The 23077-nt window shown below is 44.2% G+C and overlaps 1 protein-coding gene across 3 annotated transcripts in view; it reads left to right on the top strand.

Annotated features, from left to right (window-relative positions):
* Positions 1 to 2359: 2359 nt before the first annotated feature.
* The window catches only part of csnk2a2b (casein kinase 2, alpha prime polypeptide b), a 26415-nt gene continuing 5697 nt past the window's right edge, over positions 2360 to 23077 (top strand). Inside the window, exons 1-8 of one of the 3 annotated variants that reach the window (XM_083654335.1) lie at positions 2360 to 3046; positions 4269 to 4446; positions 4726 to 4837; positions 10193 to 10294; positions 17912 to 17962; positions 18236 to 18295; positions 20802 to 20885; positions 22190 to 22300. In XM_083654335.1, the coding sequence (XP_083510461.1) occupies positions 4343 to 4446; positions 4726 to 4837; positions 10193 to 10294; positions 17912 to 17962; positions 18236 to 18295; positions 20802 to 20885; positions 22190 to 22300 (624 nt within the window). In that variant the 5' untranslated portion in view covers positions 2360 to 3046; positions 4269 to 4342. Of the gene's footprint in view, positions 3047 to 4268; positions 4447 to 4499; positions 4606 to 4725; positions 4838 to 10192; positions 10295 to 17911; positions 17963 to 18235; positions 18296 to 20801; positions 20886 to 22189; positions 22301 to 23077 lie in introns of those variants that run through there. The other 2 variants (XM_083654337.1, XM_083654336.1) reach the window with 2 other exon arrangements.

Here is a 23077-nt window from a genome sequence, read left to right as displayed (position 1 = left end):
TGAGTGGAAGGGATGCTGCACTTAACAAAATGTCATCCTGATAGATGCTGGAGAAAAAATCAGATCCCATAACAAACAAACATTTATAGGTGGGGTGAAATGGCTAAAACACCCCCTTTTCTAAGCACAAGTAACCCCCCCCCCCCCCCTCCTCTTTGTAATGGGAAAAAAACGTTTTAGGCAACAGTTGACCTCCCCTCTTTTTTTAAGTTCTGATCAATCGCCTGGCTCATTTTTCTTGTAACAGTTTTTGCCCCTTCGCTTGCCCGTCAGACCCTGGTGTCTCTTGCTCTCTGCATGCTTGCTGTGTTAGTTCCTGTATTCTTTCCCCTGGGAACTGGTGCTCCCTCCCTCAGAGTACCGTAACCCTCCTATAGCTTTTTCAAATTGTATTGTAGTTATGTGAATGATGTAGTTTAAACAAAAAAGAAAAAAACATTGTGGCGACGTACAGTTATGTGTACATTCATGCTAAGATTATCTGTATGTATGTAGCATTCAATTACACACAGCACTAACAAATAAAACTTTTTTCCATTTATAAAGTTACACGTGTTGCGTTTGATTATTCATGCGGATATTCACATTAGAAGCGAACCCGTGACCAAATATAGTTTCTCCAAAAGCTAGAGCCAAGGTCTTTTTCTATACATTTGGATTTGTTTACTGATATATTTTCCTTTTCACTTAGTATTGGGTCAGTAGAATGAAATGCATTCAACAAATCATCTGGGCCTTTTAGTGTGACCGATATATCTGCTTTTTGAAATGTCCTGGACTTTGTTCAGATTTAGTGTTAAGCTGTGATGATGCAAACTGATTTTCCGTGATAAATAAAGTTGCCTTTGTTCACTTTAACACTCAGTTTTTCCTCTTTATGGACACCATTTTTGTTTTGTGTTGTGCAACAGTGGCAGCACTACTGTTAAATAAAGTTAATTTTGGAAAAACGGGTCACACAAATACGCCTTCCGCCACAAACTGCCTGTCTCAAAAATGTTGCACATCCCAGAGAGTGAATTGGCATCATGAACAACATTTGCAGCTCTGCTAAAATGTACTCTTATTTCCAGGGCACAACTGTTGGAATGTATGTGTTGATGTATACAAATACAAATCAAACAACCAATACTGAGCACACTTGCTTTTCACCAGAGCCAGCGCTAATTCATATTCATTTAGTTATAATGGTAACTACTGCATTCAACTACAATCTGTTAACCCTAATGGAGCAGTTGAGGGTTAAAGTGTGTTTGGGCATATTGATGATATAGAGGAGTCATTGTTTTAAAGGTAACCCCTAAGTTCAACAGCTGATAGTTTATCCGGAGGATGTTCAGAACTCTTAAAAAACCGTGCCGATGTTTACGTTTATTAATGGTCTGTTCAGTTCAGTCACTATCTATCTGATGATAGTAGTGAGTTAACACAATGTGATATAGAGCCTATATGGCCCATTGATGGAAGTCAGCATTTTCAGTATAGACCCTTTTCGCGGGGGCCATTTTGTGTCGAAAAAGCAGGGTAAACACAGGTGCAACACTAATGAGGGTTTCCAAATCGCAATCATGGAAGTTGGAAACCCTCAGTAGTGTTTTGCTTGGTGGTGAGTGGGGCTGTGCCTGGCCGGACTGCGGGGGTGGGTCCTTGGATCTCCCGGGTCGCGTTCCGGTCCCACACTCCATCAGTCCCACATGGCAGCCTATGGGCCCTGATGGAGTGGGGGACCACCACCCCCGGGGACAGATGTTCTCCACCACCGGCGTGACACCCTCGTACCTCCGGTCCCTCCCGCCCCCGGACACACACCAGCCTGCACCCCCTGCCTCACGCTGCCTATTATTTATATTGACACTGAACATTTGTTTCACAAGGGAAAATAGTATAACATTTTGTCGGGGAGGGTCAATCATATTTTTCCAATCACTTGTGGAGGTTCAAGGAAAAATATATTTCAGTCAGAGAAGGGTCACAGCTTTTCAATTCAGAGCGCCCCAAATCCCTCCAGTGACCCCCCCCCCCCCTTTTAAATAACGAACTACTAACTAACTAAGCTGTACAGAATGTTGAGAACTGTTACAATTCTGTAAATTTGATCAGCAAGATACATCATGAAATTTCATGGTTCCTTGGGCACAAAATCTTATAAGACTCAACACTAGACGGCGCTGTTTCCCCGCCGGCCGCTAAAATGCCTATTCCTTCCACAACTTGACCCCGGTGGAGTGTTGCCAGATCTCGCGAGAGAAACAACAACCTGGTTGCTTGTTTCTCTCGCGAGTGGCAACACTGGGGCTTTCACATCCGGGTGGCTCGCTCTGCTCTTCAATCGCAATCCGCTTCCCTGCGGTCTCGACCGGGGAGGTCTGTGCAGAAGAAAGCCCCCGAATCCCGGAGCTCCGTGTCGGCGTCTTCCCGCGGGGACCTGAGCCTGCGCTGCTTGCCCGTACAGCCGCACATGCCGCGCGCTCCGCCGGTGCTGCACGGCGCCGAGCGCTCACCGTCGGTGCGACATCTCCGCTGTGCTGCTGAGCTGAGGTAGCGTTAGCATCGCGGGCTAACGTTAGCTAACAACATCGATCTTTCCTACTCCACCCCCTCTCCCTCTCCCTCTCCCTCTCTCTCCGCGGCGCGCTAACCTGTCACATCAGCAACTGATTGATGCCACCGGACCACCGAGTGGGACTTCCCTGGCTCGACGAGGTGCCGACTAGCGCAGGAAGCCCAGCCCGTTGCTCCCTTCACGTTGTGTCAGATTTAGGGCCCGTTAGGAGAGTGGCTTCGGAGTTTTAAACCCGTGACATTTCTATCACGAGCCCCCCTCCGTTCCGTGGCCTTTTATGGCTCCGTTTGGATGGAATCCGTTAATTTAAGCTAACCAACGGACGTTTATTCCGGTCTACCTCAGCGCCCCGATGCCTCCCCTCCCCGTCTGCAACAGCTGCACTATACCCCCTCTCTGATCCACCCACAGCCCCGAGCCGAGCCTCCGAGACAATCCGACCAGCGAGAGCTGCTCAGCGGGCACTGACAGCGGCGCTCCCCGGTAGGCAGATCTGGTTCTCTCTCCTTCTGTCTGTCTCGTATTGCCAAAGCAGGACAGAAAGTTAGCACACAAATAATATAACAATAAGGAAGCTGTCTTTTACGGTAACACTTCATAATAACGTTCAGTAGTAAGTCATGTATACGCTATTGGCTATTAGTTCATGAAGAACTAATGATAAACTAATAATTTACAAAACAATATACATTTGTAGATGATGTAAGTCATTCAAAGGTTTTCTATTCCAACCTGTCTCTATACACATTTGTTAATCATGAACAAATGATGAGCAAATCATTAGTGAATGAAAAAATCATGATATCATAGCTTATAGATGACTTAGCGTACTTACATGTGTTACCAGTACATCTGTGAAAACACACACCAGAGATGTGGACTTGGACTTGAGTCACACTTAAAGGAACACTCCGCCCATTTTCAACCAGCTTTGTATCATTAGAACATCAGTAGTATATCAGAAAACTGTAAACGGTTTTGAAGTCTGTCATTTAATTTGACAGTTATTGAGTGTTAAAGTGTGGACCAGTGACCCTTTAAGTCCTACACACAGACTTGAGAGTTGTCCTCAAAGACTTGAGACTTGACTTGGACTTGTTATTTTTTGTGTGTATTAACATTAAGGAAAGGTCTACTAATAATAATGTCAAGTGTCAACTAATCAATGCTGATACTGTATGTGAATAGATAAAGGAGTGAGAATTATACAGTACATGCTTTGAATTCCTTAGTTTTAGCTGTGCAGTGTTCTAAGCAGACTGGATGGCATCCAGCAGATGATAGAACGCTCATCCATAAGAGACTTGACTTGGTTGGACTTGTGACCAAAGACTTGAGACTTGACTTGGACTTAAACTCAAAGACTTGAGACTTGACTTGGACTACAGCTCCAAGACTTGAGACTTGGACTCTAGCTCAAAGAATTGAGACTTCACTTCGATTAGCGAAAAATGACTAGTTGTGAGCATCTCTGACACACACACACACACACACACACACACACACACACACACACAAACTGCTTCTCTTTGTCTCTATTTTTCTCTCACTCACACACTCTCACTCTGTTTCTCTGAGCCTGAGCCTGAGGGAAGCTAACTAGCTGGCCTGTTCATTCGACCTGACACACACGCGCATACAGACGATCTCATTATTGGTCTGCCCTTCTAAACGCCCCCCCCCTCTCTCTCTCTCTCTCTTTCAGGTTGCCCGTGACCTCCACCCAGGTGTTGGTGACTCGCCCGGCCCGCACGCAGCGCCCGAGCCACGGGTCTCGCCATGCCGGGTCCAGCGGCCGGCAGCAAGTCCCGTGTGTACGCAGACGTCAACACGCTGAAGAGCCGGGAGTACTGGGACTACGAGGCTCACGTGCCCAGCTGGAGGTGAGGAGGCCACAGAGAGAAACATCATCTCTGCTGACCTGCTGGGATTGGGGCTGAAGCAGTAGTGGACTTTCTATTGTCGTCTGCTTTAACTACATGCATGTGGTGCCCAGCCACAGCAGAGAATGGCTCCTATTCTCCTGTTGATGTGCATGTGATGTGAGCATGTCTTTGTGACAGAAATGGGAGGGCGATGAGAAACTATTATTATGCATCTAGGTGTGAGTACCCCGTCTCTCACACCCGCTGCCTGTCTCCTCCTCTCCTCTGTCCCTGCAGCAATCAGGAGGACTACCAGCTGGTCCGTAAGCTGGGCAGAGGGAAGTACAGCGAAGTGTTTGAGGCCATCAACATCACCAACAATGAGAAGGTGGTGGTCAAGATCCTCAAGGTGAGCAGCTCAAACCTCGAGCAGGTTGGCAGTTTCGATCCCCACAGCGCCCCACTGTGGAATTGTCCTTGCGTAAGATGCTAAATCTCCTACTAGCCCCTGATCAACCCTCTGCTCTGACCCCCCTGATGAAATGTGTGTGTGCATGGATGTGTAACACAGGGTCCCCGCAGGGTCTTAATGTGGACCACAGGGTCCCCGCGTGGTCTTAATGTGTAACACAGGGTCCCCGCGTGGTCTTAATGTGTAACACAGGGTCCCCGCGGGGTCTTAATGTGTAACACAGGGTCCCCGCGAGGTCTTAATGTGTAACACAGGGTCCCCGTGGGGTCTTAATGTGTAACACAGGGTCCCCGCGGGGTCTTAATGTGTAACACAGGGTCCCTGCGGGGTCTTAATGTGTAACACAGGGTCCCTGCGGGGTCTTCATGTGTAACACAGGGTCCCCGCGGGGTCTTCATGTGTAACACAGGGTCCCCGCGGGGTCTTAATGTGTAACACAGGGTCCCCGCGGGGTCTTAATGTGTAACACAGGGTCCCCGCGTGGTCTTAATGTGTAACACAGGGTCCCTGCGGGGTCTTAATGTGTAACACAGGGTCCCTGCGGGGTCTTCATGTGTAACACAGGGTCCCCGCGGGGTCTTCATGTGTAACACAGGGTCCCCGCGGGGTCTTAATGTGTAACACAGGGTCCCCGCGGGGTCTTAATGTGTAACACAGGGTCCCTGCGGGGTCTTAATGTGTAACACAGGGTCCCTGCGGGGTCTTAATGTGTAACACAGGGTCCCCGCGGGGTCTTCATGTGTAACACAGGGTCCCCGCGGGGTCTTCATGTGTAACACAGGGTCCCCGCGAGGTCTTAATGTGTAACACAGGGTCCCCGCGGGGTCTTCATGTGTAACACAGGGTCCCCGCAGGGTCTTAATGTGTAACACAGGGTCCCCGCGGGGTCTTAATGTGTAACACAGGGCCTCCGCATGGTCTTAATGTGTAACACAGGGTCCCCGCGGGGTCTTCATGTGTAACACAGGGTCCCCGCGTGGTCTTAATGTGTAACACAGGGTCCCCGCGGGGTCTTCATGTGTAACACAGGGTCCCCGCGGGGTCTTCATGTGTAACACAGGGTCCCCGCGAGGTCTTAATGCAGTGTTTCCCATACATAAAGGAATTTGTGGCGGGCCGCCACAATAATATTTGGACCGCCACAATAAGATGTTGACCAAAAAAAAAAAAAAAAAAATTTTTTTTTTTTTTTTTTTTTTTTTTTACAGTGCACCTGAACGCAACATGCAAGATATCCGCTGAATAAGTGTCCAATAAATGTTCATGTCATTCTGGCCAATACTTCTGTTATAGCTTTTCAGTCTGGAATATGGAATATCTTTCAATAATCTATGATTTAGCTGCTAAATTGTCAAATACCGCCATCTGCTCGCTACCCAGGCACTTATGTATGTACTTAACCCAACTAACTTAACCTAACTAACTATCCGGTGTGCACAACACTGTCAGCCTAAACTCTGGCTGACACCCCAAAAACCTACAATCCGCTACAGAAAAATGTATATTGTTTGTTTATTAACTGGCCCCTCGCCTTCTATCATTTCACGAAAGTGGCAAAGCAAGTTGAGTATCCCTGACCTATAGGGAGAAATTTAGTTTGTCATTGTAAACCCACAGCACAGTAATGATGACATGTTCTTCATAGATCTAGCCTTTTAATTTTGCTCTTAAGCTTTCTCAAAGTACATCAAATTCATGCATTTTACTTAAAAAAATCTTGCGGGGGGGCATGCCCCCGCACCCCCCTAGGGGGTCTGCGGTCCCCCACCACAAATTCTCAAAATCCGGTGGGAAACACTGTAATGTGTAACACAGGGTCCCCGCAGGGTCTTAATGTGTAACACAGGTTCCCCGCGGGGTCTTAATGTGTAACACAGGGTCCCCGCGGGGTCTTGAATGTATTTTTAAAAAGTATTAATTTCGAAATTCTCAAAATAAGGCCTTAAAAAGTATTTCGTTTACAAGGTATTGAATTTCGTCTAAAAGTCTTAATTTTTTTTCTTGGAATAAATAAAAACCATAGCATCATAAATAACTGTCAAATGTATAACATGTTTTTATGGTGCGACTAGGCTCCTCAGCTGTGCTCACGGTCCAGTCAGTCAGCCCCTCCCCACTGCTGTTTAACGTTAGCTGGCTGCCTCACAACTCTGTATCCAACTCCAGACAACTTTTCAGATGCACCTGGAGGCAATCTTTCTCAAAAGAAACTAACGTTAGCGACAAATCTGGAGACTTTCTGACGTGGGATTAACATTACCAGCAAGCAGCACTAAGCAAGGCAATGACGATAGCTGGGTAAGTCCCGCTAGCATCGATGCTAAATTAGCATTGACTTTTAGCTCTGGTAAAAAAAAGCAAATTTCCAGAGATGGCCTGCCATGTCAACAGAATGCACACGCAGGCTTAGCTAAGGGTCTTACCTACATGTGTATGAGGGGGGCATCATTTGTGTTCATAACATCATGTATAACTGTTGTTACTTGCTGGTCTAACCAGAGATGATGAAAAGTGCAGCAACAGCCACACTGCAGCCCAGAGGGAGCGCTTGTAATCGAGCGGGCGGAGTTTTTTTTCTTTCATTTCTCCCTCCATAAAAATGAACGGTGTTACCGGTGGGCATGTTATATAATCGGTGTATGCACCACCACCGTGTAGCACCAGTAACACCGACTGCTGCAGCAAGCTTCATTAGGAGTGGACAATAGAAGTTGTTGAAGAAAAGGCACTGTGAGGCTATGGAGAGGGAATACAACAAATACACATATTCTATGTTAGAATACACACACCTCACAAAGTTATTATGTATTAAGCATGAATGTCAGTATTAACATGACAAATGACTCCTCCAACGTATTTTGAGTGGTTTTCATATTGTGCGCAACTAGTCGTTTAAACGTCCACTACCCTCGTTAGTCAGCACCTGAAATACTAGTGTGTTAAACTAATTGCAGTATCAATTAATAATGTACAATGTGGGTTTTGTTAAGATGCTACGCAGCCTCCCGCCACTAGCCGGGGCTGCAGCCAATGCCCGGATCTAAACAAGCCAGCGTGGTGGAAAGTGGGAGCGGCTGGACAGAGATGACATCTCATAAAAACCAGCACGGTTTGGCAGTGTTTTGTAGGCTGTGTCAGAATAAACTTGCATATAACCACTCGAGCGGAGCGATGTGTAACCAAATTCAGCACAGGTATATGGACGTTAGCTTAGCTGCAAGGAGAGCAGCTGCTGGTGCTAGCACTGCTAACGTTATGGGTTAGGGTTAGTAGGGTTCCCAGTCACAAATTTCAACTGTTACGCCCCCCGATTTCTCAACAGAACCTCAACAGCCCTACCTCAATATCCAAGATAGCAATTCCACGCATCAACAGTGTTAAAGCTGTAGTAATATACTGTTTATTTAGCACTTATGTCATATTTGTATCATTAAATCAGTCGTACACACGGTACTGTCCAACTTCTATCTGTGGACATGTAGCTACAGTGTTGTTTATGCTTAATACCATGTAATGCATTGTTATCAACTGGTATTGCTAACAATGGCTAACCTGGCCTGGCTGCTTCTCTGACTTGTTGTACTGGAACACGGTCAACTCGGGTGTGATGTCATTCTCAGCTCCGAGTTCCGAGGTAAATGGAACGTAGCATTAGCCACACTGGGCAAACCACAACACTCAGTTCCTAGTTTTCATGTGCACTGGGCCTATATTGGAATTCTACAGAAGGAATAAAAAAAAAAGTTAGAGCTCTCTTTCTTCCATCCAGTAACTCCCACACTGTCTATTTACGACGATATTATACTGTATCGCCCCCTGTGGGATCAATGCGGATCGATCAATAAATAACCACCAAATATGTGCCTATGGTGGAAATGGCTCTGTAGCTGCAGCTCCACATGACTCCACATCCTACTGAATGAGCTTAAAACAGGCATTACAACCGAGAGAGAGAGAGAGAGAGAGAGAGAGAGAGAGAGAGAGAGAGAGAGAGAGAGAGAGAGAGAGAGAGAGAGAGAGAGAGAGAGAGAGAGAGAGAGAGAGAGAGAGAGAGAGAGAGAGAGAGAGAGAGAGAATTGTTTGGAGCCAATCACATCTGGTGTATAAAGTACTCGAAAACCTTACTTAAGTAAAAGTAAATACGGTATATCTTCCCAGAAAAAGACTTTGGTAAAAGTCAAAGTCACTCATTAGAATATTACTTGAGTAAAAGTCTTAAAGTACTTGATATTTTCTGTACTTAAGTATCAAAAGTAATTTTCTGATATTAAATGTACTTAAGTATTGAAAGTAAAAAGTACAAGTAAATGCTGCAAAAAAGAAATCAAGCAAAAGACATGCCTGGGCTTGAGTGGAAGTCTATTTCTTCTTCTTGACTTTTATAGCCGCTGGCCAACAACGTTATGTTGCATTACAGCCACCAAATGGAATGGCGTGTGGATCGTGATTAACGTAACTTGCAAACTAGGAGCACTGATTTGCCAAACCTGCTTGCTTGCAGGCTACGCAATTTCTTATGATTTTACTTTGTAACTAAGATGCTTGGGGGAAATGTAGTGGAGTAAAAGTATCCATTTTATTTGGGAAATGTAGTGGAGTAAAAGTGAAAGTTGACAGAAATATAAATACTCAAGTAAAGTACAGATACTCAGAAAAAATACTTAAGTACAGTACTTAAGTATTTATACTTAGTTACATTACACCACTGCATCTTTGTGATGTTGCTGAGGGAGTTGGACACCTCGTCCCAGTTAGCAAGACACAGAGTTGAAGCCACTATTTCTACATATCTGTCAATCATTTCATTTTAACCCCACTCCCCACTAGCTGTCTTGGAGATAACTATGATGGACAAGCCGATGCTGAAAAATGCAGGAGCAGCATCACTCTCAGATTCGCTCGAGTCGGCAGGTTCACGATGGGGACGAAGTCAGAAATAATCGACTTTGTCTGCTTTCACTCCTTATCGAGCACTTAAAAAAAATAAAAAAAATAACCTAAACTAAACTTGTACCACTGTTCCTTCAGAGGTTGTAGTTGTCATAGACTGTGTTGCATAGTTGATTGCTCTATTGCTGACAAAAATGTGTTAATGTAAAAAAGTCGCTTTGGATAAAAGCGTCTGCCAAATGATGTAATGTAATGTAACTCTCTCCCCTGGCACCTCTTCATATGATCAGTATGGATGCAGGGGTTGGCACAAGGTCCTTGAAGTGCTTAAAGTGCTTGCATTTCATTTTGTAACGTCTGTATGAACCCTGTGGAGGCCTTTGCTTTCCCCTGTTCCATCAGCCGGTCAAGAAGAAGAAGATCAAGCGAGAGATCAAGATCCTGGAGAACCTGCGAGGAGGGACCAACATCATCCGACTGGTGGACACAGTCAAAGACCCAGTGGTAGGCTCTCCTGTCTCCTTCATCTCCCCGTCTGTGGCCCTGGGCCTTTTTATGGCGTTTCTGGGTGTATTTAGAGAAAATATGTTTCATTCTCGATCATTCAATGTGTTTCGCCTAAATGACGCAGATTATATTAACATGTCGTCTATGAATCGAAAGATTGCATTTATTAGGAGGAGATTCAAGGCTCTATGGTCTATTGCAGGGGTCAGCAACCTATGGCACGGGTGCCACCTCTGGCACGCGAAGGGTTAACCAGTGGCACAGCAGCACACAGGAGCAATAAGTGTGTCAATTGAGATTTGCTGAGAAATGTTGAAATGCCTGCCACATGACCTATTTCACAGTCATTTGCAGTTGCACGGCCTGTTATTTAGGATATTTACGGTAGTGACCCATACTACTCTGCCTCTGATTGGTAAGCCTCCTCGCATTCCATACATTCCAAAGTAGCAGAGAGCAGATGAAAATGTTGGCGCGAAAGACAATGTCAGGTCCTCCATCTAATAAACCTCGGGCACACTGATTGACAAGCAAATTTGGAAATGGCACTTCATATCAAAAAGGTTGCCTACCCCTGGTCTATTGCCTCAGTGGGGTGTGGGTTAGGGTTAGTACAGGTGTTAGGGTTAGGGTTAGTACAGGGGTTAGGGTTAGTACAGGTGTGTACAGGGTTAGGGTTAGTACAGGTGTGTACAGGGTTAGGGTTAGTACAGGTGTTAGGGTTAGTACAGGTGTTAGGGTTAGTACAGGTGTTAGGGTTAGGGTTAGTACAGGTGTGTACAGTGTGCTTGGGCAGTCAAGACAGCAGCATAACGAGGCGAGAGGGGAACTTTGACCCTACAATGCAGTTGATGAATGAGGAACTGTGTAGAATTGTTCTCTGGGATTATTGGGTTGTTTGTGTTTGTTGGTGAAATGACTGCATCCCTGACTCGCTCTACTATGATCATAATACCCTCACCACTGAAAGCTGTAGGGTTGTTTTAGTGACTCAGGAGTCCTCTTGACTGCTTCTAACTTTTCACAGATTTATGAGCTGACTTTAGCGCTAAAACACTTTGTGAAATGGACTTCCGGTATGTTGGCGGAGTAGGCAGTCGCAGAGTGAAACCGTGCTCCCGGGCATATCGCAATTCTTACACTAAATGAATCAAAAACTCGCTCCCTTCTAGGCTGGGAAGTTAAATGAGTGGAAGGAGAAGGAAAGGTGCCCGAAAAGGCAGAAAAGGTGAGCTACTCACTCGGGAAGAAGAAAACGCCGTAGCAGTGGCTAACTCTGAAGCTAACGTTAGCGTTAGCTTACCTGAAACACCTCAAAGCAGCGAGCAGGCTAGCCCCGGACCAAACATGGACTCCGAACAAATACTCTCAGCAATAAAAGAACTAAAAGCAGACCTCAAGAGAGATAGCGATGGGCTGAGACGGGAGATTAATACTATGGGACAAGAAATCAACGGAAAACTCGATGGTATTGCTGCGGAAATGCAGAGCTTGAAGGACCGCGTGGGAGAGACTGAGTCACGGCTGGAGCGAGTAGAGAGCTGGGCGACGGAGCTAACCGAAGCGCTCTGTGTCAGTATGGACAAACAACGTGCCTTGCAGAACAAGCTAACAGATCTAGAATCCAGATCAAGGAGGAACAACATCCGCATCTTCGGAGTGGCAGAGGGAGAAGAGGGTAACTCAGTGCCGCAGTTTATCGATAAATTCTTCAAAGGCGAGCTGCCACTGCCACAGGATCTGGATTTCAAGATACAGCGGGCCCATCGTTCTCTGGCAAGCAAACCTCCGCAAGGCGCTCCACCAAGACCCATCATCATCAACTTCCAGGAGTTTACAACTAAAGAGATGGTGCTGAGGGAAGCTTGGAAGAAGGGGAAGATTCAGTGGAACAACAGACCTATATATTTTGATCATGACTACGCGGTCGAGATTGTCAAGAAGCGCAAGGAGTACAACGGGATAAAGAAAGCGTTAAAGATCAAAGGGGTTCGCTTCCAGACTCCATTCACAAATATGCGGATTCACTGGGACACGGGGATCCAGACGTACGCTAATGCCCAGGAGGCGCATAGGGAGCTGAAGAGACGCGGAGTGCCGGTAGAGGAGCTGGTGCCAACAGAGGGAGACATCAGGATGGAAGTGCAGCTACGGGACGGGACGAGAGGACAACAGACGCCAGCAGATGACCGAGAGAGGAGCCGTGCTGCCGCCATGAGAGCAAGAGAGAAGCTCAGGGAGTATCAGCGCACCCCCAAAATGTGAAGAAGATTAATCAGCGCACTTGCATGAATATAATGAATCCGAGTTATCAACAATAACAATGCCACAAGAATAGGTGAAGAGGATTTAATCAATAGCCGGTATGGGAGCCTAGGCTCCAAGCACAAAAAAAAAAAAAAAAAAAAAAAAAAAAAAAATGGAAAAATGAAAAATGAAAAAAAAAAAAAATGTTATCACAACACTACCGATTGGCGGAGTATTATTATCATTTATGTGCCTGGGAGAAACGGTTTCAGTGGGCGGAGACGGTTACGTTGGACTTGTAAGATGGCAGAGTTAAGGTTGACAGCCACTTGTGCCACACTTAGTATAGGACCCTCTCATAGGGAGAGGCTTTTCCATCGACCTACCAACGGGGTCAGAGTAGAGGAGGAAAGAGTGTTTCCTCCTCGTTTGGAGGTCCGTTTAAGTTTAATTTTGGCTGAAAGTTGGTTAGGTAAATGTGTTCTATGTGTTCAATGTGTGTCGCGGGGGGCTGCTAATTCTACTACGTGGAAAATGAATGTCGGGGTCTAATGACTTGAAAATTGCATCTTTGAATGTAAATGGCTTAAGCAACCCAGTTAAGAGGAGCAGAGTCCTATCTAAAATGAAAAAAGATAAGACACAAGTGATTTTCTTGCAAGAGACTCATATGTCGAAACAAGAACATGAGAAGTTGAAAAAGTTTGGATATGTAAATTCATTTTTTAGCTCTTGTAAAAATAGTAGGAAAAGAGGAGTGGCTACTCTGATACATAATTCCGTTAATTTTGAATTGATAAAGGAGAAAAGAGATAAAGAAGGCAGATATATGATTATTATAGGGAAGATAGATAATGCTCTGCTCACCTTAATCAATGTGTACACCCCGCCTGAGAGTGATAGAAAGTTCTTCAAGCTCCTCTTCGACGTATTACTTTCCGAAGCAGAGGGGATTTTAGTATGTGCCGGAGATTGGAATACAATCTTAAACTACTCCCAAGATACCACAAGCACAAGCAAACATAGGTCGCAGAGGTCTAAAGATCTTAATATTCTAATTAAGGAGTCTGGCTTGTTTGACGTTTGGAGGAACATAAATGTAGGAGTTAAAGATTACACTCATTACTCAGCAACACATCGGGTGCATTCTAGACTAGATTTCTTTTTGATGAATACTGGAGATAGATATAGGGTGATGGACTGCTCAATAGGAACAGCGGATATATCCGATCACAATATAATTTATCTGACTATACATTTGAATGATAAGCAAAGAAATGGTCTTTGGAGATTGAACGTTAGCATTCTAAACAATGAAAACATGGTGACGCAGATCCAAGAAGAAATCATTGATTGCATAAAGGTTAATGACAATGGTCAAGTGAATCCAGTCCTGGTATGGGATACGGTCAAAGCAGTAATGAGAGGGAAACTAATATCAAAAACGGCATATTTGAACAAGCTAAGGAAATTAAGATATGAGGAGTTACAGAGAAATTTGAGAGAATTAGAGAGGCGACGTCCAATAGAGGGAGATGAAGCATTGGTTGAGCAGTTAAAAGGAGTAAGGAAGCAAATAGAAGATATGGGGAAGGATGAAATAGAGAAGAAATTGAGATTCACAAAACAGACATTCTATGAAGCAGGGCCGAAGGCAACTAAAATCTTAGCGAAACGCCTCAAAAATCAACAAATTAGGAATTCAATACATAAAATTAGGGACCCCTCGGGAAATAAACTTACATATGAGCCAGAAAAGATTCAGAAAATCTTCAAAGAATACTATGAAAACTTATACTCGCAACCTGAGTTGGAAAATGAAGATAGCATTAGACAATTTCTACTAAAATTAGACCTCCCGTCCATAGGTGAGATACAAAATGAAACTTTGACCGATCCCATAACAAGAGAAGAACTGGTTTCTGCAATTGGGAGGCTGAAAGCCAACAAAAGCCCGGGGAGCGATGGCTTTCCAAATGAGTGGTATAAGATCTTTAAAGAGGAACTCGCTTCGGTCCTGCTGAACTCCTTTAACTGGACACTGGACAAAGCTGAGGCTCCCCCATCATGGAAAGAGGCTGTGATCTCGGTCCTACCAAAGGATGGGAAGAATAAAGAGTATTGTGAGTCCTATCGCCCTATATCTATATTGAATGTTGATTATAAACTGTTTACATCTATAATGACTAAGAGAATGGAAGCTATTTTACCAGATTTGATACATGAAGATCAGACAGGGTTTATAAAAGGCAGACAAACGCAGGATAACATCAGACGTACCCTTCATATCATTGAACAGGTGGACAAGCAACATTTAAATGCAGCCCTGGTGAGTCTCGATGCAGAAAAAGCGTTCGATCGGGTCAGTTGGTCTTTTCTGTTTAGAGTACTAGAAAGGTTGGGATTCAACGATCAATTCATAAGATGCATACAAGCTTTATATGACAACCCGACCGCTAGAATAAAGATCAATGGCCATCTGACGGATAGATTCAAACTGTTCAGAGGGACTCGCCAGGGTTGTTGCGCTAGCCCCGCCCTCTTCGCGATTTTCATAGAGCCGCTGGCTCAAGTTATTAGAGAAAGTAGAGAGGTGAGGGGCGTCACTGTAGCAAAAGAGGAACATAGAATAGGTCTGTTTGCAGACGACATTATTGTTTTCCTACAAAATCCAAACTCAACATTTCCCAAGCTTATGTCAATTCTAGATGAATATGGTAAGATGTCAGGTTATAAACTAAACATTACAAAGACTCAGGTTTTGGCATTTAACTTTTCACCCAGTACAGCAATCAGGTTAAAATACAAATTGAAATGGGAGGCAGATTCAATCAAGTACCTTGGGGTGCTAATTACCCATGACAAGAACAAAATTTATGAGTCAAATTATAATATTATTAATAATAAGTTAAAGAAGGATTGGTTAAAATGGTCTACGCTGATTATGGATTTTAGTTCTAGAATAGAGGTGATCAAAATGAACGTGTTGCCGAGGCTGTTATACCTCTTTCTATCATTACCGGTTAAGATCCCAGACTCTCAGTTCGTATCGTGGGATAAACAGATATCACGATATATATGGGCAGGTGCCAGGCCCAGGGTGAAATTCAAGACACCCCAGATTGGAAAAGAGAGAGGAGGCCTGGCATTACCAAACATTAGGGAATATTATTATGCTGCTCAACTGAGATATGTTGTCTGTTGGTGCTCTCCGACCTACCGGGCTAGATGGAAAGATATTGAGATGAGTCTGGAGCAAGTTCAACCTCAGACATTACTGGGGGGAAAGGTTTGTGCAACTTTAAAGGGAGATAACAACATTCTAGAAAACTCATTAATAATCTGGAAAGAAGTGGTTAAAAAATATAACTTGGCAAAAGATAGTAAACTATTGATCTGGCCAGCCCAGTCCCCCAGTTTCAGACCTGGAGAATTGGACAATACCTTTGCAAGGTGGAGGGAAAGGGGTGTGACAGCCATGTGCACACTATTGGAGGGTCACAATTTTAAGTCTTTTGAGAAGTGTAAAACCGAATTTGATCTAGAAAACTGGGACTTACTCAGATATCTTCAGTTAAGACACTTCTTCGATACAGAAATTAAGAAACAAATCTCAGATGAAGGAAATGAAGTGATTGAAGTATTTTTGGGAGCATATAGTCAAACCCCAGCTAAAACTGTTTCTAGATTATATAGAAGTTTGCATAACCGTAATGGAAATAATTCACTGTATGTTAAATCGAAATGGGAGCTGGAACTGGGAATTAATCTGTCAGAGGATGATTGGCTTTCGATATGCGAAACACAACAAACTTCAACAAGCTCCAGAGGATGGAGGGAATTTGGCTGGAAAAATCTGATCCGCTTTTTTATCACACCTCAAATCAAAAACAAACAATTAGGTGAACAGCAGCCCTGCTGGAGACAGTGTGGAGTGGTGAACGCCAATCATTCTCATATTTTCTGGTTTTGCACAAAAATACAATCTTTCTGGGCCACAATTAGTCAAACTGTAAAAGAAGTCTTGGGTTACGAGTTCCCTAGGGAGCCACAGGTTGTATATCTTGGGTTAATCACAGAAGAGGCCATACATAAGGAGGACTTCTATCTCTTTAAGATTCTCACTCTTGCGGGGAAAAAGGCCATTACGAGGAATTGGCTCAAAGAAGATCCACCAGGAGCAGATCAATGGTTGGCCATAGTAGAGGAGATTCACTCCATGGAAAAAATGACTTTTCGCATTAGAACAAAGGCCAAGATTCTGGATCGCCGTTGGGAAAAGTGGACTGCCTTTAGAGCAAGAGGCGAGCAGAATCCAATAACGGACTAAAAGGAGGGACCCGAGAACAGAGAAGCGTAACCCCCTGCGACAGTTTTATTTTTGTTTGTCTCTTTCTGTCCCTGTCTTCTTTTCCTTTCAAGTGTCGATGTATGTCATGTACTTTTGTTAACTCAAAATAAAGAGTTAAAAAAAAAAAAAAAAAAAACACTTTGTGAAATACTCTTAGACGAAAAATGTACAAGTCCTAAAATTAGGACTGACACGCCCATTATTTTAAAGAGTTTATCCTAAATCAGCAAATTGGGCGACACTTTTAGCCTGAAGATGTTTTGTGAAACCCCCATAGAGATTTCTTTTAATTCTGAATGCAATGCAATGTCTTTGTGAGTTTAGCCGATAGCTGCTGGCATGTGGGAGGGAGAGGAAACATTGTGATTCAAATTTTTGCTGTTGCTCATTTTGAATTGATTGAAAGATGCCAGGGTCCAGGAATCTCTGGAATATCATTGGAAATGAAGAGAGGTGTATCCATCCATGCAGGGAAAGTCAAGGAATTTAAGTGTCCGCGGAAGTTGGTTTTATAAATGGGTCACTTTACAGGAATGTACCAGAATATTTTTATTTTTTTATGAATAGTATTGCACAGCTATTGTGTTAGATGGTGTGTTTCAGCTGTTTCTCTCAGCAGCAGCCCAAAACCAGACTGTTTACGCCTTTAGAACTTTTCTGAGCTGGAAAAACAACATGAACAGACCAGAAAGGAAGACGTTTTCTAGGTCATGGAGACTGAGTTACTTATGGAAAGCCAGGGAAAAGCGGCGGTGTTTTTATGACATCAGAGCCTCGGTCGAAAACTCTGCAGTATTTCTGATGAATCTTCTATAAACTGTCCAGCATGCCGAGGCTGTCCAATCTGTGATTAACATCTGTGATTGATTGAATCTGAAATCAACTCATCCCGGCTCTGATATCAATGCTGTTCATGTGTGATTTTGCATAACCGGTAAGTTCGATGAAATCGCAAATCTCTGACCCCCCCCCCCCTTCTCCTTCCCCCTTTCTGCCTCTCTGCGGTGGCTGTGCAGTCCAGAACTCCAGCGCTGGTCTTTGAATGCATCAATAACACAGACTTCAAGGTACAATCATCACCTCTCCTCCTGCATGCTTTTGGGGGCTTCTGGGCTCTGGTCTTGGCGGCCATCTTAAATGTCCTATACGTTGCAAGCAAGGGGCAACAGCTTTCTCCTCTGCTTTCTTCTTTCAGATGATTTTGGGCTTATTGTGCAGGTTCAGCAACATTGTGTGTGTGTGCGCGTGCGTGCGTGTGCGTGTGTGTGTGTGTGCGTGCGTGCGCGCGCGCAATGTGTGTTTTACGCTCAAATCCTTAGCAGATTTCTTTGTCCCTGCAGGAGTTGTACCAGAAGTTGACAGATTTTGATATCCGTTTCTACATGTATGAACTACTGAAGGTGAGACTGGTTTACATGACATAGATTGAGTTCAATGTTAACATGTTTCTCCCCTACTAATGTGTATGACTGTAAAGCCCAAAACGCACAGGGAGCATCAGACGCTCGCGTTTTGAAGTCACCCATTTGTTTTAAACGGCCGAACGCACCAAGAGCGTTCTGACGCACGTCAAACTGCCTTGACGCCCGTATTCCCAACCTGTTTCAATTTTGGAGCTTCAAATGAGGTTCCAGCAGCTGCGACCAAAGCGCTCTCTGAGCCCCCGCCCCCCTCCCTCTCTCCCCACTTCCACCCCCGTCTGTCTCGATCAGTGGTCTCGATATGCTCCTCAAACAAATCTCACGGCAGCTTAAATTAGTGCCGCACGATTAATCTAATCGGAATCGCAATCGCGATGTCAGCACGTGCGATTACATAACCGCAAAAGTGTGCGACTATTTTTTCACGTCTTTTTGTGTGTGTGTGTGTGTGTGTGAGCCTCCTCTAAACTAACGTTACACGCGACGCAGCAAACACACGTTTCTCTGCCATCACACTGGGCATCAACACCAGCGGGAGACTTCTCCCATGCACTCCCGCAAATAAGTAATCTTATGCGCAGCAAGGTTACATAACATCTTACCGAGATGGAGAGAGAGAACATCCATGATCGCTAGCAACGAGTCAGTAAAATAAGGAGAGAGCTGCAGGTGCTTATGCAGAACTAGTGCACAGTGGGTAATGACCCGCTGTGATGAGATTAACAAGGTTGATAGCAGCAAAACACTGTCACAGCTGCCAGCAGCAGCACATCCAGGCTAACTAGCCTGTCACATGACGCCTTCATGGTCCCTCGATAAAGTCTACAGATGCACGTTACCTCACCACTTTCTCAAGAAGCGTCACGTGAGTGTGGCGTTTAAGGCCATCTGTCGCTACAAAATAAATAAACGGGGTGTATCATTGTATTACTGGACAGACATGTAACTAACTTTGCAGTCTGAGCCATCTTCTATGTGCTGTAACACAGTGCAGTTTCTATTTTTCTGGTGTTTCTTTTTTTACATGTTTGGGACAGGCAAATGTCTCAAAATGTTTTATTTTATTGTAAAGATAATTTTATTTCAAATTGTTTTATTTATTTAGTTTTAATATATTTTAAATTGTAACATATTTCATGTATTTTAGTCTGTGATACATGAAACCGCCATATTTTTGTCCAAGGTTATCATACCGTCAAAAACTCATGCCGGCACCTCCCTAGATACCATTTGTTTATTATATCGCAATCACAATCGCAAATCGCAATATTGTCCACCATAATCGCTAATCGCACCTTTCCCCCAAATCGTGCAGCACTAGTTTAAATACAGCAAGCATTAATACACTATAGCAAGACTACAAAGTGAGAATAATGTTCTAAACGCATCGGCGATTCGGCTAGCAAAATATAGCCTATCCCTGGATGTCATTATGAGATTAGATTGGTGAAAGTTTGGACAGAAGGATTGCATCATTTTCTCCCACCGCGCTGCCTTTCCCCCCCCCCCCCCTCTGCACAGCAGACAGGTAGGATGAACAACCTCTGAATGACAGCGGCTCAAAACTACACTATAACAACTTTTTTCATCGGTCATTGTGCCTGTCTAGTGCCTACATATAAATTAGTGGCCTTTCCCCCAAAATAGTGATGGTTCTGTCATTCTCTGGTGTATAGCCTACATTTCAGATCTGATGCTTGCAGTGCGCTATTCACCTTATGTAGCCACGCCCATTTGACCCGGTTGTGTGGCCGTATCAAAACTTCCGGCTAAAAATAATAATAAAATAAAATAAAAAATGGCTGCGCTGCTCCAATATCATCTAACTCTGAATTAACTAATAATTTAGCCAATTGTATGTAACATACCAAATAAAAGCAAACGGCAATGTCTAAGAATGCAACGCCATGTAACTGGCTCGTTAAGTCTCGCATTCCAGGGAATTACGTTAACGTCTGCGGGTCTTATAGACGTTAGTGGCTCGAGCTGCCTCGGAGGAGAGAAAACTATCTGAAGCTTTCTATGTTGGAGTCCAGGTATGTTTTACAGGAAAGTGCTCGTCATTGTCGACGATTACATTATCTGACCTGGCTAACAGTGGATACTCGCTTGCTTGCTGTGTACCGGCTCAAAGTAGTAGGCTACGTTCTTTATTTTACCCCTTCACTGTCCGCTCCAAAAACAACTCTCTTATTTTGCACAGTGACCGCCGGAAGTGTTAAAAGGACCCGGAAGAATTTGGCCCACTGTAAGGTCTGAACATAAGGTGAATAGGGGCAGAAATTGACGCGCGTCAAATGACACTCCCTGTGCGTTTCGGGCTTAAGAATGTGTTGAGGTTCTCAAAATTGTGTATGCACATAATTGTTTCGCTGACTGTGTGTGTGTGTGTGTGTGTGTGTGTGTGTGTGTGTGTGTGTGTGTGTGTGTGTGTGTGTGTGCGTGCGTGCGTGCGCGCGCGCGCGCGTGCGTGCGTGTGTCCCAGGCTCTGGACTACTGTCACAGTATGGGAATCATGCACCGTGACGTCAAACCCCACAATGTGATGATCGACCACCAGATGAGAAAGGTAGTTGTCGCTCTTTACCTTCTTTTGTTTAGTTTGAAACAACACAATGGATCTGTCTGTAACTCAAGTGAGCTCCTATCACCTAACTACATAAATAGATACTTGATTAATTAGGTAACTCATTTGAATATAGGTAGAGAGAGAGAGAGAGAGAGACCGCAAGTAAGATCCTTAAAATACTGTTAATAGTCCACGACCTTTTCCATAGAAATGTCCATTCTGCCACTTTGTATCACTAATTGATATAGTGATTCAACTTATACTCAGTTAATGAAAGCTTAGTTTTAACCTTGGCCAGCAGGGGGCAGCAGGTTACCATGATGGGAGGGAGTTATACCTATAGTATATGTGTATCTAGTCTCTCCCCAGACTCAAATATTACGTTGAATAGCTGCGCTCCGCATACTACATAAGTGAGTCTGTGCCACTTCACAGCCACTGCTGGTTTTGAAGGCGGGTTGAAATTGAATGAGTGACAGGTCGTAGCACCGATGAGAGTGCGGTTTGAAAAATGGGCTGCGCCTCCCGTGTTGTCTGATCGCAAAGTCGTTACTGATTGGAGAGGACTGAAGCCATCACTGGCATATGACTGGCCAAGTGAACGGTTCCCTCCCATAACCAGCCCTCTGAGGGGAAGTGTCCCAGACCCAGAGAGAGCTCTGCAGCATGCAGTAACGTAGTGTATCAGACCCAGAGAGAGATCTGCAGCATGCAGTAACGTAGTGTATCAGACCCAGAGAGAGATCTGCAGCATGCAGTAACATAGTGTATCAGACCCAGAGAGAGATCTGCAGCATGCAGTAACTTAGTGTATCAGACCCAGAGAGAGATCTGCAGCATGCAGTAACGTAGTGTATCAGACCCAGAGAGAGATCTGCAGCATGCAGTAACATAGTGTATCAGACCCAGAGAGAGCTCTGCAGCATGCAGTAACATAGTGTATCAGACCCAGAGAGAGATCTGCAGCATGCAGTAACATAGTGTATCAGACCCAGAGAGAGCTCTGCAGCATGCAGTAACGTAGTGTATCAGACCCAGAGAGAGATCTGCAGCATGCAGTAACTTAGTGTATCAGACCCAGAGAGAGCTCTGCAGCATGCAGTAACGTAGTGTATCAGCGTAAGAGCTCTCATGGGTCTGGCGTTGAGACTAATGTGTATCTAACAGTGTTTCCCAAAGACTGGCTCAGGACCCACAGGTGGGTCGCAGGAGATATTAAAGCTTTTCTTCCGTGATGTTTGATTAAAAAACAAACAAACTACTTCTTATAGACTGAATGAAGTGTAAATGGTGTATTTCTACAGCTACGTCTTATAGACTGGGGTTTGGCAGAGTTCTACCACCCTGCCCAGGAGTACAACGTCAGAGTGGCCTCTCGATACTTCAAAGGCCCTGAACTCCTGGTAGACTACCAGGTAACACACACACACACACACACACACACACACACACACACACACACACACACACCTCTAACCAGTTCACCAATTAACACCCCCCAATTTGCCGTCACACACATGAATGCCTCACATAAACTTGTTGTAAATCTTGTCACATGGATGATTTTGGTGCTTGTGTAGTCTAGGGATGGGCATTTCTAGCAAAAACACTATTCGAAATTTGCTGGCCAAAGTCGACTTTTAATCGAAATTCGAAAAAAAAAAAAAAAATTATTTTTTTTTTCTTTTCTTTTTTGTGAGTGAAATGTTGCATTGTCTCCCCTGATTCTAAGTCTAAGGCTTTATTAATTAATAGAAAAAGCTTCTGCTGTGGATTTTTAGCTCAAACAAGCATTGCACCACTGAAGTAAAGAACATGTTACATGACATTGACATTTTCGAAAATAAAAAACAGTTTTGACAATCATGAGTGGTTCATTAAATATTTAGTAGGCTCAGGTCTGAGTGCCAAAGGAGTGCCAAAGTCACCCCCTCTCCCTCTTCATGGGATTTCATCTGCCATTCATTTTTCCATAAACCTTGCTTAAAATGCTTATAAAAATTGTTTTACTTGCTCAAACCAAGCGATTCGACTATACTTAGAATCAGGGGAGACAATGCAACATTTCACTCACAAAAAAAGGGGGGGGGGTTTAATTACAACGATTATTCGAAAATTCGAAATTCGATGCCAATCCCTAGTGTAGTCATCACTTAACAGATTTGTGCTGTTTCATGATGTGTGTGTGTGTG

The sequence above is a fragment of the Poromitra crassiceps genome (genome assembly GCF_964638095.1).
Source record: "Poromitra crassiceps genome assembly, chromosome: 18".
Taxonomy (NCBI): domain Eukaryota; kingdom Metazoa; phylum Chordata; class Actinopteri; order Beryciformes; family Melamphaidae; genus Poromitra; species Poromitra crassiceps.
The sequence above is the reverse complement of the archived record's forward strand: the minus strand, read 5'-3'. Positions and strand labels throughout refer to the sequence as shown.